Source organism: Malaya genurostris, chromosome 1 (genome assembly GCF_030247185.1).
Source record: "Malaya genurostris strain Urasoe2022 chromosome 1, Malgen_1.1, whole genome shotgun sequence".
Taxonomy (NCBI): domain Eukaryota; kingdom Metazoa; phylum Arthropoda; class Insecta; order Diptera; family Culicidae; genus Malaya; species Malaya genurostris.
The window spans coordinates 34,485,528-34,504,376 of NC_080570.1; the positions used below are offsets into that span (position 1 = coordinate 34,485,528).

General features: G+C 37.3%; 1 protein-coding gene across 2 annotated transcripts in view; it reads left to right on the plus strand.

Moving 5' to 3' along the window:
* The window catches only part of LOC131436376 (leucine-rich repeat-containing protein 24), a 515,985-nt gene that overhangs the window by 483,675 nt on the left and 13,461 nt on the right, over positions 1 to 18,849 (plus strand). For both annotated transcript variants that reach the window (XM_058605084.1, XM_058605075.1), the window contains one exon: positions 15,513 to 17,240. In XM_058605084.1, coding sequence (XP_058461067.1) covers positions 15,725 to 17,240 — 1,516 coding nt within the window. In that variant the 5' untranslated portion in view covers positions 15,513 to 15,724. The remainder of the gene's footprint in view (positions 1 to 15,512; positions 17,241 to 18,849) is intronic.

Here is an 18,849-nt window from a genome sequence, read left to right on the forward strand (position 1 = left end):
TTTTTCAAGAAAAAAATCTAGATGGGACTAGTTTTCGACATTTCAGACATTTCTAAGTCTCAGAGTCGATATTTTTCAAAAAAAATTCTTGAAGATAACAAAATCTCGCCGTTTCATGTAGGGTAAGGGCTCCCTATTTCATCTCATTTGTAAGGACGTCGCCTTCAAACCCCGATTTAGCCACTAAAATCACTGTAACTACTTCATATTACTGCTTCATTCGACTTGCTCCACGTAGAAAATTGATTCACATTTCTTGAAAATTCAACTAATATTTATAAAACAGCTAAAAACACTAATGATGTTTTCACTACTCTGCTCCTAATTTCATCTCGATGGATTTTTATCCATCCTATCGTTGATCTTTTATTCATCCTATAAATTAGCAATGGCGACAGCAATCAAAACAAAATATTCCACTATTACACTCTCACCCGCATTCGCATGGCTGCCAGATGGCTGACTAAACGCTGCCAGCTGGAAAAATATGGCTTGCAGACATTCTGGTGACCGACTGCCTTACCGCTGCCAGATATACAACTCAAACGATACAACCGTACCCACCAGGATTTTTCCACATTATATTTGTAAAAAATTTACTCGGTGAATTATCTAATTAATGGGGCAATGACTTACGGAGATCTAAAGAACTATCTTTTAACATCATTTTATTAGTGAAAACAGATAGAACAGATATAGATATTCTATGCAAAGTAATACATATTTGCTATGAAAATATCTGGCATCTCTGTGCACAGCCGATGAAACACACACACACTTCACAGCGTTATGTTGGCGTATAGCGGAATGAAACCAGTGCTACTAGATTTGCCACAATGGTTATTTCAATAGTATTTAACACGCTCTTTCTGGTAATATTCGAAGCCGAAACAGTTTTATTGAAATATTAATATCAATAATATAATTAAACTAATGTCACGGATACCAGAAACATACTTTTTGATGATAATTTGAAGAAGATAAACAATTTTTGTTTTGTAACATTATGAAATAACTTGGCAACTTTGCGAAACCAAATGAGATGAAAACAAAGCGCAATCGAGTGAACTAAGTGAAAAACTTTCATCTCATATTTTTGAAGACTTTTATTGCTTGTCGGGTGAATTTTGAAGTTTTTAATCGTTAACTAAACAAGTGGCAAGTGAACATAATTATTTATGAAGTCATCCAGCATTCAATGGTAGTGTAATTGTGCGAAATAGTGATCATGTTTTGAGAGGAATCGATTAGTAGATACTCAGAAACATGACGAACTGTAAATCTTGAGACGAAAATGTGTCCTAAATTGAAAAGTGAGTTTATTTTATATGAAAAAAAACGATCACCGAAGAATTTCAAACCATTTCTTTCAATAGGAAAGTGTGACAATAGCTTTTCAAATCATTTTAAAACATTTCACAGTTTGCTTCCGGTAGGTTGTAAAATATTATTCATGTTCAAAGTTATGAGGTGAAGGGATGAGATGGAAATAGGAGCTCAGATGAAATAGGGAGCCGTTGCCCTAATTCTAAGACATTTGGCATTAAAAAAAATGCAATTCTGGAACTGAAAACTAGTATTTATAGCAAAATTTTTCAAAGAATCTGAGAAGGCAACTCAAAACATACAATCGAAATTTGTAATTTTTCCAGTTAATTTCCTAAACCTTTTATCATTTTCTATATTGTTTGCGCGCTGCTCTTTCGTATGGTAATGGTGTGAGAATTGCACAGAAGGCTCGAGGTGTTATATCGTGAGCAAGAATACATATAAAAATATAATACGCACTTATGCATTGGGTTTTGTTTTGAAATAACAGCAAGTTAAATACAATAAAATTTATATTATAAAAAATTGTCCATTGTATAAGGTATCTTACTTTTATAATGCTAGTAGTTTTCAAGATTTTCAAGATTGGCTACTGAAATGAAATGAAGTACAAGCCAAGCATTATGGTTCATTTAGAACATTGAAACATATAACATTCATGTGATCTGATGTCAGAATCACTATTCAAAAATGTATTCGTTTATGGAAAATGTATTCATTTGGTATATTTTCGTTGGCTAATGAATGTCCAGTAATTTTTTTTTCAACCGTTTTTTAATCGTTCATAAAATTCGAAAATACTTGAATGGATTCTTGTTTTCAATCCTTCTTTAGAAGGAGAATCTCTGTTTGCTACTGAACTCACACATATACGTTGTTAGCATGTTAGTCAATACATATACATATAAACTCTTGTTCTCAACTCTAAATACTGATGGTTCATTCAATAATCAATCAAGATTGAATTATGATATATTCAAATTGTACAATATTCAAAAATCCAGTATGAATCAAAAAGAGTCTGTTTTACATGCCAACAAATCGTGTTGTAAGCCCACTGCGCTCAATCACTGAAAATATTCCTATCTTCTAAGCGTCGGTTTTGCCCGTTATGCTTTGTGCGACGATTCGTTCAACTCAAGCGTGCATTTTTTGAGACTACATTGCACCTTGAGTAGCTAATTAGTAAGTCATAGTCTGGTTTTGTGAAACCAAGGATTCTGTTTCTGAAGGTCGTAAAATTTGCCTGTACTTAAATATACCGAACACAACGCAAAACATTGGAACCTAACGTGTCCGGTGTAATCTGAAATCCTTCGGACAGTTACCATTTTTACCATCCCTCGCACTGACTGCCACGTGGCCCGACAGAAATCACTGGAGACACTCAAAGATGTCTCGCTCGAGGCCATGAGCTGCCCAGTCCATGAACACCTTTTTTTTTTTTGTTCGGCCGCAAGCTATGCGACGACTGAATCATCGCAGAATCCGGTAACAACAAACCCCCGTTATTAGAAACATCATGAGAATCATTATCATCCAAAAAGGTTCATTTTTACGATAATGGTTTGCATCAATTTCTTCATTCTGTTTTTTGTTTTCCTTCCGTTCCGATTGTTTGTTCCGAAGGAAAATTGCTGTCGAAGAAATTCTGCTGGGTGTTCTTCGACGGAAACGAGAAACGAACGACCGACGATTCCCGGGCTCAGTAGGCTTTGAAATCAAACAAACATCAAATTTCGATTTTAGTTCGCATAGAAAATGCGCCCCGACGACGTTGAATTCAGTTCCTCATTTCGTCATATTTGAAATAACGATAATGACTTCGACTATACTGGGTGAAATTTGCATTCGTATGTATTTACATTAATTTCTTGTCAATTTTGATATTCTACTGCCGAAAAAAGCTTTCCATTGCGTCACATAGATGGGGCGAATGATTGAGTGCTTCGACAGAATTCGTTACAAGCAAGCATGTTGTACCTGCATAGGCGTTCCAAAAAAAACCAATTTCGAAGCTCGTGTAGCACCACAACCCTAATGTTGTTGGAATGTTGCTGAGAATCATCGCATCATCGCTTACCTGCCTGCCATAATACTCCTTCTGGAAGACGAAATTGCGAAACTGACAGATGTTTGCGTTCATGTTGGGCTGCTGTGTCTGTTCGAAGTTCTTCAACGATTCGGGTGGAAAACTGATTAAATCTCTGTCTCTCGCTCCCGGGGAAGAAAAAGAAGAGAACCGTTTGAGCACCTTGCTTTCAGCACGGGCAATCAGACATCAGACAGACCTGTGCCTGGCTAACGAAAGCCACCTAACGAATGCCGATGTTGTCATGTTGATGATGATGACATTCTAGAATTCGTTCTCGTTTGCCATCGATCTGACGGGAAGACGCAGAATAACCACCTTCGTTCCGAAACAATAAACACGATAAATTGACTCATTTTACACTGATAAAAAGATGTGTTTTCCCAACAAGCAAAGATGGTGAGGAGGGCGAGGGAGAGACGAGCGGCGGTGTGCGTTCTTCTTCTCCAGTGCTTATCTGAAATGTACCCGCAGGACGATACGAGAAGCAGTAGCGTCACCAAATAACGTCGTTTCAACCGAAAGCTTTTATCTTTGGGCGAATATACGTTTGGTTATGGCTGTTGGATTGTATCAAATTCATACTACTTCTGGGAACATTCATTTCGCATTCGAACGAGTAATGAGTTTGTGTGTGTGACTGGAAATATTGTGATGTTTGATATCTTTTGGTGCAGTGGAAGAGAATTGTTTTTGTTTTTCGATATGATATGCAGAATTCCGAAGTTTATACGGCATATATCCGGAGCGATGAAAGAGACACTATCTAAAATTGAAATTACCTGTAGAGAGCTTTTTGGTTTCGAAGTAGTTGAAAAAATCGTTAACGTTGTCCTTTCGACCACTATTCTGGCAACCCACCGTCGAAAGGCATTGCTTGCTTAGTTTTTACCTTTTTTATAAATATAAAAAATAGGTATAGAATTCGCTCAAACTTTGCAAAAATTTTCCGAGGCCCGGAGGGCCGAGTGTCATATACCAATCGATTCAGCTCGACGAACTGAGTAAATGTCCGTGTGTGTTGTCGAGATCTCAGAGATGGCTGGACCGATTCTGATCAAAATGTCGCAAATGAAAGCTCTTCCCGTCAACCTGAACGCTATTGAATGGTTTTGAGATCGGATGTTTACTTTTTGAGTTATACGAATTTTTAATTCAAAATTTTCAGTATTCTGCCAATATCTGTGACAATTAATCGTGAAAACAAAATTTTCAACGAAGATATCGATATTTTTGTGTAAGCGACTTTTCCTCTTATTCCAGTAGTAGGAATTTTAAGCACTATATGATAATGCAATGCTTGGGAGCAACGTGAAACACGATTTTTATACTGTTACATACGATTGTTTCTAAGTACCACTAAGGCTGTGTACAACATCCTTTTTCATGACATTTTGCCTCGGACCGATTTTAGCACGGTTCGTTTTTGGCAACATAATCGTTCGAATACGACATATGTAACTCAGATGATGGCCAACATAGCAGCATTTTCGTGTTAAAAACAATTGCATAATTTTATTGATTTAAACTACTGACAGTAATGAATGCTGGAAGAACATAACACCCATTATTATACCATTCGGTTCAGTTCAATCGATTGTCACACGTTTAGATTCAAATTCGATCCGATTTGCAGCTTCGATATTACAGGATATTGAGTGATTAAAATCACAAATTGCCGCTTAAAACGACGGCCATTAAAATAATGTCATGAGAACTAAAACACCGAAGAACATTCATGCAAAAAACTCATGCGGATTGATAAATGCACATTCAGATTCTCTACCATTTTTTCTCTCGGCATTCTTGCTACATGTCCAGCTCACTGATGACTGGTAAACGTTACAATGTCAGCATGTTTGTTTACTTCAGAGTATTGAGTGCAGGACTTTTCTATTGCAAATGGCGAGTACTCGAACATTTACCTACTTCGAAGACCATGGCTAATAGCCGTAGGTAGTATTAACGGAACAGTAAACTACGAGATTTCAGCTGGTTACGAAGTCTATAGAAAACCTTGTAAACAGCAGCCGCAATGTCACTAATGTTCCAAGATAGATGAACTCTGTAATACCCTCGTATCATACCTCACCAACGTTTTTAAGGTTAGGATTTCAGTGCGAACGACATAGCACGTACTGTGGTCAACCCAAACAAATGCCGCGATTCGTAAGGATTGTAGAGCGAATGACGGAGAGTTGTTACACATTAGTGCCCAAGCCAATTCTCGTCTCGTCTACTCGGCATGGGAAAGATTTAGAAGGTGAGAAAATGAGTTCCTCATGAGCTGAATGACAGACAGTGAAAACCACATGTCAGTACTGCTCAGACACCAATCAGATAGTTGTTCCTCATAAATGACACACTTGAGTATATTTGTTTCCATTCTGAAGCACAGTACGGATCCCTTCTGGACAGAATAACTGCGTCAATGGCACAACCAAGAGGACAGTCTAAAAATTGTGGTTTTTGCAGACACAACACCGTTTGTGTTAAGCGATCTCACTAACAAAAATAGAACCTGTTGCTACAAATGGTTATTACAATTTTTAGACTGATCTTGCGAATAGTAACATAAAAACGAGTTTTTGCGTTAAACTCAAATTTATAGTAAGAGTTACTCATTATTATTGATGGTAACTACTCAATTTTTGACGTTTCCATGTATCATTTGAAAATGAGTAACTAGTACTCAAACTCTGAGTAACTTTTTCTAAGCGTGTATCGAGCATATTTGATTTCCTAGTGAAAAAAGTGTTTATTTTTAGCAGTGTCTTTTCCCAGTAAGAATTTCAACACGTGATTGATAAATGTCACACGACGGAAGTTCTATAATTTACCATTGTATTACCTATTCTGAAAACAGTAATAAAAGGACATTTCATCAAATGATCGGTAGGTAATTAATTGTACATTTGAAATTGATTGCACAGTACTTCTTTGGAGTCCAATGGTATTAGCAAAACACAAAACGACAAAAAACATCTCCACATATTCCAAGGTTTCCATTATACAATTTTCTTCGTATGCATGAACAGAAAAAAAATCGGCGAAAATACAATTTACAATTTCACCAAACTTATCATCTCCCGGAAAATCCCTCCTCCGAACCGACGATGACGAGCGGAAACGATGCGGGTTGTATTATTTCAGTACACCCGTTTTTCGATCTGCTTGCACAGAGCTGCCAGTAAATCCCACAGGATTTGGCTTCCTTGCCAATCCAATTTCTAAGCTGGCTTACGGTTCCATTTCTTGTCAACGATAAATAACTCGTATGATGACGATGATGACGACGACGACGACGACGACGACGATCCAGTGACGACAGACCGTGATGTAGCAGAAACGGATGGTCTGTCACAGGTGTGGATGTGTGATCGGAATTTATTTTTCGGAAGTAACAAAATTATGTGCAATCGTGAATAACTGCTGGAAACAGTCCTCTGCGTCTATTTTCATTTAATTTGAAACACTTGAATGTCACCAAAATAGTCAATAGAAGCGAAAATGATACCATGGTGACAGATTGGAGCAGCAGCACAGTGATAATATTGTTCTCGGTTTCGGTTGAAACGAGAAATATTATTTCCGAAGCACATTTCATTGCTAATCAAACCTGGATTTTACTTGGAATTGTTTTCGATATTGATGTAACTGCGATGTTGATTTCTAGTTAAAATAATTAAACAATTTATTTAACAACATTTGGATACTTATATTTTCACCCGTTATTTTTTATTTAACGTGTGGTTTGAATCAAATCTGCCTTAATTTTTCAATAGAGACTCAGAAAGTCCAAGATAACTGGTGTCATTTCATACAAAAAGCTTAATAAGCATCTCATTTACCTTGTCTCAAGATTCGTATGCTCATCCATGACAAAATTGGCGAGAAAATGACTCAACTCTACCTACACCATTTTGACAGCTGCCGGAATCCAGCCAGACTTCTGCCGTCTACCGGAATTCATCCCAAGAGGGGAGTGTCAATGAACCGGAAGTCGGATCCGGATGAAATTCAGGAATTCCGTATGGGACCACGAGACCTTTCATTTGAGTCCTAGTTTGTCAAAATCGGTTCAGCCATCTCCGAGAAAACCTAGTGAGATTATTTGACACATACACACATACATACACACACACACACACACACACACACACACACACACACACACACACACACACACACACACACACACACACACACACACACACACACACACACACACACACACACACACACACACACACACACACACACACACACACACACACACACACACACACACACACACACACACAGATACATTGCTCAGCTCGATGAACTGAGTCGAATGGTATATGACACTTGGCCCTCCGGGCCAATTTTCACTAGTCGGTTTTTCAAGTGATTGCATAACCTTTCTATATGAGAAAGGCAAAACATAAACAAATGACGTTTCGGGAGTTGCTTTTATGAAAATATTTAGAGTTGGTTCTGTTTGCGAGAATATTGGCAGTGAAATGCGGTGTTTTGTTCCGGAATGTTTCAATCGTTTTCATCACCTGCATTTGAAATGCCAACCACAGCACAATCACTCCATTATTCATAATAACTGTAATAGATACCACAGTGCGATCCGCCAAATCCTTCCTCCAACGAAATGAACAGAATCGGATGTGTGTAAAATTTTCTATATTTCGACGTTACCTTGCAAGCCCTTGAAGAATAAATGTCCAGATTTTCGATTAGTGCCAAAGATTCGCCAGGCTGCGCGACAACTGGAGTAACTTAGAAGTGAAATCCCGATCTGAAATGATCGTTTGTTTATGTTTACATGCTTGAATCCCGGCGCGCCATGCTTAATTTCGTGAGAAAATTACCAACACAACCAAAACTGTCTTATCACGCCACCAGTGTATTTTACGTCGTGCCTGTGTACCCCCAAATTTGATTGCGTTGTTGATTAAACGATGATGTTTTCTAATGAAGCTGTCAAAAATACATAGAACGTTTATCCATCAGTGAATTTTCCAAGAATTCTGTCGTAATAGGGGAAAAAAGTTTTTTTTTCGAAATGGAATTACAACTTATTTATTTCAATATCGCGCTTCCCCGCACACGGACACCTCTAGTTGTGAAACACAATTTTAGATCGCCTATACCGCTCATGCATTTCCGTGGCTCTCACACTCACTCTCTCGAACCGCTTCTCCACATTGACGTTTATTGAAAAAGAGCCAATAGCGGTCCTTACACGAGCATTAAAAATGTCATTTTAAATGATGACTAGTAATGATGTATTTCAAATTTGTTAGAAATCTCGTCATTAGTGCACCATTACACGTTCATTAAAATGATATTATTTTTTAGTAATGACATTTTCAATGACTCGTGTAAGGGCCGCTAATGAGCCGTTCAATTGAACCGGCTCTTACGAAAGAGCGTTCGGTTCAGACCCGCTTATTGAAATGAGCCGTATTGCCCATCACTAATTAATGAATCGCTCAACTTTGCACTGAAACAAAATGGCTTTTTTGATGTTTTACTAATTCTCGGTTGATTTTTCATTGGGGCTTATAAGCAAGTGACAGTTTCTCTTTAATCACTCTCTCTTTCGATTATTGTGACGTGATTACAAAAATTTTCTTGGGTTTCACAATTCTGTTTGAAAGTCGAAAGTTTCGGGTATCATTTCATGCAAAGAGTTGAGTGATAAACGTGGAAACCGCTGGGTAATAATTAGAAGAGAAAGTAAACAAAGAGAAACTGTCACTTGCTTATACGCCCTTTTGAAAAATTAACCGAGAATTGGGTTGTCTGAAAAATGTTTGTCGAGATTTTGTAGAATCGATATTTTCGATTTACTGAGTCCGATCAAATGATCGATTACTGTTAACCATACGGTAATTCATAAAACCGTGTGTCGGTATAGAATTTTCAATTGCCGAGAATGCCGAAACAATCATCCGAATGTTTCGGAAAACGGATATTTTTGCCGAAATTTCAGTTAAATGTTATATGGCCGTGCTCTTGCGGTATCGTTTTTTGCCGAGATCAACTATTACTATTAAATATGTCCTAAATTCTATTACTGAAACGTAATTTGCACAGCCGAGTGCTCGATATTCGTCTCGGTAAAACGTAGAATTACTGAGAATCTCACCAATCCTAAAGTTGTTAACTGTCAATTATTACCGAATTTTGCTATTAGCTCGGTACAAGCGATCAGGATTGATCAGGATACATAGATTTCCACTTTAAGGATCAAGAGTAAACCATAATAATAAAAAAGTTAGCAACACTGCTTCAATGGATTTGTATTAGATCGCGCTACACAAAATAAACAAAACTAAATATTTTCTGTTTCAAAAGCAGTTTTCCGGAAAAATAAATAGTTTTACGACAACATTCCATATCCATTGCCTTTCGCATGTTGAATTAAAGGTTCCTTTTTTCGGGTTTACTTATAGAATCTTTATGTCGTAATAATTGCTGCAAGAGGAAATCCATATAGGAATGTGTTTGTTGCTAATCAAATGTGTTAGTGGATGTAAGCTGAATCAGAAAATATTTTTTCTCAAGCAGTTTTAAGGAAAGCGGAAGAGTTTTAGACTAAGGTTTTCGCTTTTTCTTGAATTGCAATTTTAAGCAGAATGATCCGATTGGTTTATTTTTCAACCATATGGAAGATTTATTAATTAAAATCAGGAAAAGAAGCGCCGGAATCTGTTTTTACGCACACATTGTTGACATTACTCATATTTCCGGTACTTCCGGAACAGGGAGCTGGGAACCGGCATAGCTGAAATCGGTTAGGGCAGCAACTGCACAGCGAAAAACAATGAAAATTACTGGTGACATAATTCCGCATATCACTCAAATCGTAAGAACGTAATTTTTAAAATGACTGAAGTGTACAAGAATGATTTTCATATATGTCGAACATACACTACTTCTAAAGCAGACGTGTAAATCTACATACTTCAGCATTTAAAAATATGTGTTAGATTTACTATAAAAATTCTACATCAACTTACAAAAACATAATAGTTTTCATTTAAGTCTGAATCTGTGACGATCGGTCTTACCGATTCGGAGAAATTAGAGTGATTTTACAGAAACTTCCGGAACCAGAAACGATGATCCGGTATACTCAAAACCAACGTAACCATACCGTCCTCATTGAAGAATTCGATAGTCCCACGACAAAAGGGCCTAACTGCACATGAGAGCCTCTCTTTATTTACTTTCTTTTTTTAATACAACGGAGCCATTACTGCAATTTCTTCAACGTTTCTAATATAATTCGAAAGCTTATGGTTTTAACTTGAAAGTTTCGCGAAGAGCAAGGCGTCAGATATGTCATCAATTCGGTAAATCGTGGAAGAAAAAGTAAACAAAGAGCAATTTGCAGTTAGACCTTTTTGTCGTGGGACTATCGAATTGTCAGGTTATTTGAATATATTTGGTTTGTTTTTTTCCGTGCCGTGTATAAAAACACGCTCCTGAAAATGAAACTTTTATAACTATCAGCCTGTAATTTCGGAGCTGAAGGTCGTATCCAGCTAAGGCAAGACTTGACAACTGGCTTCTTATTGTTCCTTCCGAATCATCCTTCTCGTCATTTTAGTCCTGTGGGATAAATAACAACGTATCGCCTACAGTGTAGCCATATTTACAGATTTTTCAATAACTTTATGCTGAGAAAAAAATATTTATTTAATTTACTCGGTTTTTGATTTGCAATAGACATGAAAAATGTTTTGGTGAATGCATTTTTTATTATATATTACACTTGAAAACAATTAATTGAGCTTTGATGACAAAGCACGAGATATCTCATGTTGAACGCAAAACCGAATCGATTGTTGACGTATTACCGGATCTCTTGGAAACCGGAAAAAGTTAAGTTTGGATAGAAATGCTTAGTGCGACCACAGTGTGGAACACAACAGTTCATTCTTCTCGTCAAACTAAACACACTTTCGAGTTTACACTATTTTAACAATTTTTTTTTGGTCACATTTTAATTCACTAAACAGAGAAACAGCTTGAGGCTGATTTTAATTACACAGTGCTGCCACTATAAACATTTATGTTACAAATGAAATTGAAAAAAGTGAGACATTCTCTGAAAATTTTCATTTTCATTGGTGAGCTAAAATTATACATTTTAATAAACTTGAGTACTAACATAAACATAAATTGATAAAGTTCATTGTTCTTCGCAAAAAGTCATCGGACTTCGGAGTTTATTGGTGTGAATAAATTTAATTCAATGTTTATGCTGCTTGACTAATATTTAGTCACATCGTAATCAAGCAGTGACAGGAGAAATGAAGATAACATCAATCGCATCGGCAATCAATGAGCGTCCTGGTGAGTGTAATATCAAGAGAAATTAAGTTATGACGGATTGGCTCTCAGACACTCAATATATGATGACTGGTAGAGCCTGGTTGGCAGCACTCCAGTGACATAAGCTTTCCAATCTTCGATGTGCAAAGTTGCTAGTTGATAGTGACATTTACCAGCTCTGGTTGTAATTCATTATTCTTTTTAAAAGCAAATATTATAAACTTTAAAATGAATTTTGGATGTACCAACAACATCTTGACTGAATTTTAACGATGATCATATTCTTCACTGGAACTAAGAAGTATTATAATGATTTTCCATGTTTCGAATTGAGCAGAGATGCCAGGTAAAAAATTAAAAATTTTCAGACAGGGTTGTAAATGTCTGTACATCCGAAAAAAAATCTGCAGTCAGCAAGTATGTCTTTCTGGTAGGCAGTTCTCTATAAAGTATGATACGTTAAACTGATTTCAAAAGTCTGTAAATTTTGATGAAAGTCTGCGAAAACCTCGATTTCCAGAAGTCTGCACAACAAAAAATGTCTGCAGCATTATGTACGAAATCTGCAGATTTACAGACAAATCTGCTGATCTGGCTTCTCTGGAATTGAGCGCTTGCGACCAACCCATACACAACCTGACAGAAATGAGTCTGTTTCATATGTGTTCCACTGAATTCAGGACGGCGCTAGTGTACCTAAACAATACGGGTGCCAAAATAAAAACACGAAACAAAGAGATTACAAAAGAAACCAGTACTTCATTACGTTATTTACGGTCACTGTGCATGCGTCCAGCAATATATTTAAAAGGAGCGTAATTTTCATATTGTGACTCACGTAAGAACTCCTGAATGAAATCAAAATATTGCGAATTCTTCTAACAGCACTGCATAGCAACAAGCTTATCTAGAACACACGTCATAAATCTCCAAACATGCGTATTTAGTAATCTTTCTATCTTTTAATTGACTCTGCCCAACGTCTTCTCTTTGGTCTAAAAAGATAACTATTGATAGTAATTGATAGGGTAAGAAATTAAGTGTTTTTTTTAAATGTGGTGTGTGACTAAAGAGTACCTAACGTATTTAGTCGTATCAATGAAAACGCAAAGAATTAGTAGCATTTGTAGAAGTATTTGGTATCATTGGATGATCTTCTAACGACTCGGATAAAAAAGATTTAATCTTGATTTGCAAATTACTAGTATTGTTCTTCAAGATTCAGTAGAACACCTTACTTCACGTTCATTGTTCATTGAAATGTGATGAACTACTTTTAAATCTTAGCAGCTTAACCATAGTAACTAATTATCATAATTATTTGATAAATGTCAAGAAAGGCTAGCAAAATTTATTTTACTTATTTAAATATAGAAATTTAGACCGCAGATTATCGAAAAACAGATACGTTATTTCCAAATGTTATTCTATTTACGACGCCATTGTGGAACCAGCAGCGTTGCCAGGTTGCCAGATTTGTCTGGCAAATGCCAGATTTTCCTCGTTTCGCCAGACACTCAAACTAACCAGATCTTTTGCCAGATTTTCCAATTTTTTCCAGACTTTTCATGTTTTCCTAGAATTGTCAGATCCTACTCTAGATCTTTACGGTTTTGGCCTCTATACGATAGGTGGGGAGACCTTTTTTTTTCTCACTGAAAATGAAGCTCGGCAAAAATTTCCTCATATATAGTAGACCCAGACAAATCCAGATAAATTTTTGAGTTTTGGCAGATTTTTGAAAAAATAACCTGGCAACTCTGGGAACCAGAGAACCAAAACTTTTACCAGAGATGCCATTTATACAGATTTATCTGTATTATACAGATTTTTGCATGCTCATACAGATTTAATTCAGAATACAGATTTCCTCAATTTAATACAGATTTATACAGATCTCACAAACCGGAAGAAGCTATCTTTTAGTATTTGATTCCAGTGTCGAGATAAAAGTCTATCAATAAACGGACAAATCACAAATTAATATGGAAATCTGCTGTGAAATCCATTTATTTTATAATTTGAACCCAATTTGAACTGATATTCAAGAAAGTGATGGCATCATGAAACTTCACTGTCAAACTTAGAGTTGTATGACCTAACTTGAAATGGGTGTTGAAATTCCATGTCAAATTATGAAGTTAACAATTTCAAACTAGATAAATATATGGGATTACAATTCAATTGTGGATAAAAAAATTTAAAAAAATCTATGAAATTTCGTCGTTGAATATTCTTGTGAGCTCGGCAATGATCGATTGAATCTACCATCCTACAACCACAATCTATTGGAATAACATCTTTTGGCATCATTTTGTTGTAAGAATTTCATTTTATTAGTAAATACAGATTTTTTATACAAAGCAATACAGATTTTCTATCAAAATATCTTGCATCTCTGACTTTTACTTATATTCTCGATGTATGAGAGCTGTCAAGTTGTCCACGGGTTGCTTACGACAAACGGAGGAAAATATTTTTGTTAAAAACATCGATTTATAAGGCTTATCAAAACATATTTTTTAATAATGACGCCTTAAAACGCCATAACTACCATAGAAATTATCAAGCCTTTTTTCCTTCGGTGTATCCCATATTCATTTCACTTAGGGTTGTCAAATTTTTCCTTTTCTTCAATAATCGAATAAAATTTCAAAGTAATCGAATAAGTTTGTTCGACTATTTACCAAATCGTTTAATTTTTAATCGATTCATTGTTTATAAATCGATCGATTATCCGACATTCCAAAACTTCTCTGTTTCTATGCAAGTGCATTGTAAAAGCAACGCTTCCAACATTTTCTGACTCCTGAATCCGTGAAGCAGAAAATATATTGAACAAAGTTCCAGCTTTCAAATCAGTATTGTGCATGCAGATAAAAATCGGAAGCGACGTCTCTCTCGCCTGATTATGTTGCTCCAGCGAAGTTCACTGTGCCCCAATGGTATGTAGACTGCCATGCGATATATTAATCATTCATAATTGTACGAAAATGCACTCCCTTGTAACGTTCAGTGTCAAACCCATTGATTCCCAAACATACATTATCATCTTTAAGCGCATACAGAAAGTAATATTCCATCGTTATGTGTTTCGATAGTGGAGGCAAGACAATGTATTCATTTATGTTAAAGCACGTGGTTCATAAACAAGACAACAAAATATGTATAAAGTAACATGATTGTATCAGTTGATGTATAGGAAATGGCAGTTCAACTGACGTCGCTCTGCAACGTCGCTGCGCTGGACTGTCTAGCGAATTTCAGATTAGTGCTGCAGCGACAATATAAGTTTGAATACAATATTTCGGTCCGTTTTGGCGATCTCCATGCGAATTGCACAAAATAGTGAAACAATGTCAATGACATGAATCGTTCGACACGAGACCTGTATAGAACTAAATTTGACCGACCGACTTGAAAACACATTTGTTGAATTTCGTACCGGGGTTAAATCATAACCATTCGATCACCCCTTGAAAGTTTTGGTGGTGTTGATCAGGTAAACAAACTAATGTCAAATACAGCTGTTGAATTGAAGTTTATGTTTGCCTACCTGTTGAATTGCTTCGGACGCATTCTGTTTGAAATATTGGGTATTGTTTTTCTCTCATTCTTAACAATTTACTGCAAAAAAAAACATTTTCTATTGGCAGCCCTTCGCAAATACTTTACCGCTTATCGTTAAACCAACAGAATTAATATCACATCCAATTTCATTCGTGTTTCTTCTCCTTTCCATTCCCAGATAAGTAATCCCGTTTGGACGCCATCCAGCAAGCAAACAAACAGCGTGATAACAAACGCTCGAGTGGCAGCAATTTTGAATAGAGTTCACTGCAGTAGCTAAACGCCATCGGGACCGACGACCACCACAACAGAATCACAATTCCGGTAATACATCTTCATCCTGGAGCGCTTCCGGAGTCACCGCCAACATCGTCGTAGTCAACAGAAACGATGGATCCCCAGTGGCACAGGAGAAAACGTCGAATGGCGGTAGTGCGGCCACTTTGGACACTGGTGCTGCTCGGAGGGCTACTAGTGGCTAATATCTCCTGCGAAAATAGCGAGAAAGATTTCACTCAACAGTGCAGCAAATGCAAATGTGGCTGGAAAAGCGGGAAGCGGTATGCCGACTGTAGCAATCAGAGTCTGACCTTTATACCGGACGACCTTAGCTCAGAACTGCAGGTACTTGATCTGTCCAACAGTCGTATCGGCGAAATCCGAGGCCACGAGCTGATGCGAGCCCATCAGCAGAATCTGCACAAACTTTACATTAAGAACAGTACAATCGAAAGTTTACATCGGGATGCATTCCGAAATCTAACCATCCTGATCGAACTGGACCTTTCGATAAATCAGCTCAAACGTCTGGATCCCGGTTTATTCGACGATTTGAAAAAGCTTCGTGTCATCATGTTGAACCACAATCTGATCGAGCGAATAGAGAACAATCTGTTTCAGAACTTGAAATATTTGACAAAGATTGAACTGCGAAATAATCTTATCTATCGCATTGCGCTGCACAGTTTCATCAATGTTCCGGCACTGTCCTTGATTGAGTTGGACTTCAATCAGTTGAAAATACTCCGGAAAGAAACGTTTCTAAATTTGGACAAACTCACGAGCCTATCGTTAACCAACAACCCGTGGAACTGCAGCTGCGCTCTGCGAAATTTCAGTGAATTTGTGGCAGCCCGTAGTCTGTACCGATCGCCAACAACGTGTGCCGAGCCACCATTCCTGGCCGGCAAGGAGTGGAACGAAATTCATCTGGATGAATTTGCCTGTCGGCCGCAGATAATCGAAAATCGCATAATCTATCCGGTTGAGGGAGAAAACGCTACCTTCGTTTGTAAAGTAACTGGTCTCCCGCTGCCAAAGGTGGACTGGTTGTTCCACAAGCGACCGTTCCCGAAAAATGATAAACGACTGAATGTCGCCTATGCCGTGAGGACTAATGGGAAGGATACGAGCGAAATACTGGTATCCGAACTGACAATCGTTGGTCTGAAACCGTCCGATCGAGGATCGTACGTGTGCAAAGCCACGAACACCGGTGGAACCGATGAAAGTGAACAGTTTTTCGATCTTAAAAAGGAACCGGCAAAGCAAACACCAAGCCGTACGAACGACATCCTGTGGATCGTGCTGTTTGTGGTGCTCGCCATTCTGGTCATTCTGATTCTGACGATCGTGGTGCTGTGCTGCGTTTGTCGTAAGGCACGCAAGTTCAAGAAAAATTCTTCCATTAGCGAAAACGGACTGGTCAATTCGAAACTGGACAAATCGACCGATGGATCGGTGCTGGACGGTGGTTCGGTAATCATGGAAATGCAGAAAAGTCTCCTGACGGAAGTGAATCCAGTGGAGAAACCACCACGCCGGGCGGACATCGAAGCGAACGACAAGGCGGACTACGACGAGGGCCACGAGGTCAAGAAGACACTGCTGGAGGAGACCGGTTTCGGTGAGTATTGTAATCGAATTCTTTTGGATCTTTTTCCTAGATCTAATATCTATTATACATCGTTTTGCACCAACAATTCTGTGATTTTTGTTGTACAGTAATTCTAGAAATGTGTAGTAAGTTATCAGACTGCACATATTCCGATAAACATGAAACTTTGCACACGTCTCCAATATGACTAATCTTCAATATTTTTCTCGAATGGACTGTGCCTTTTAAAAAGTTCTGGGAAATCGATAGAGCACTCGTTGAAAAGTATACACTGGAGTCTTTTGTTACGCGGGTTTTTTTCCGCGGATTTCCGAAGTTATGCGGTTTTCTTGTTTTGTGCTAGAAATGCACGAAGAGTCAAGATCTGGTTTTATCATGAAATTTTGTTAAGCCACCTTTGACACTATTTTTACTGGACTGGACTTTTAATGTAAAACACATTTTTGTTTTCTGTATACGGGTGCAAACTAGAAACTCAAGAAAAATACACGTAGAAATGTGGTCTGGTTTTGAACAATTACAGCTCAGTCAATTTTGTATCAATGATTAATATTATGTCACCATTTGATTGGAAATATTTCTACGTATTGATTTGAATATACATAGCCATGTATTTTTAATCGTATATCATTGAAATGTTGATGAATAGCTAGCAGTGTCCTATTTTGTCTGCAAAAAATCGCCGGCATACCGGATTTCCCTGCCATAGTCGACGGTTTTGAAGGAGTAAGCGATACATCAAAGGGAAAGCATCGCTCTAATTGGTCAATCGAATCAAAAGCGAAGCTGTTGGAAGAGAATCTATAAATAGAAGCAAATTTATAGCTAACGTTTCAGTCCTACGCGCAGTATGCTAGATTGCTAGAGGTAGGTTGTTGCTAGACAGCAAGACAAAAAGTACCATAAAACGATTTGAAGCTTTAACTGGTATGCTCTGATCTTGTGTCATGCAAGATCGGATGAAATTCCATGTTATGTCGTTTCGCCTGAGAAAATGACAACTACCCCAGGGTAAATTTTGAGTGCATAAGAGTAATTTCTAATTTATATAAGATGAACTCGATTGATGATGAGATAAAGTTTATCGCTTCAACCAAAATCGCAGAAGGATAGTTAATGGTAGAGAAACGCTATAAAAATAACTGCTTGCATACAAAACTTGAACACAAGTTTGGCGAAGAGAAGCTTAAATATCGATATCCGTATCGCAAGCATGTACAAACATATAATTGCATACATTTGGGCTATTGATGTAATTTCGTCGGCTACAAAACAAATACAAATCACGACTATTAGGTTGTACGCAACGCTGTTTTATTTCATATGGACTGATCTACTTTAGATCTACATCTGAAACATGTCAATCACGACGCTGAGATTTAGTTCTATTTTTCGAGTACAAATTTAAAACAGATTTAATACTGCTCGACGAAATTGTTTTAAATTAATGAATATTTGAAACACGAATAGAACACTGTTTTAATTTTTTTTGTGTGAGCGTCTGTTACAAAATCTGAGAGACGAGATGTCAAAGCGTCGAGTAACATTTCAGAAATTATAAATATAAGCGTTAAATGTTCTGCACTGAATAATACAGTTTCATTTAGAAGCACTCCAG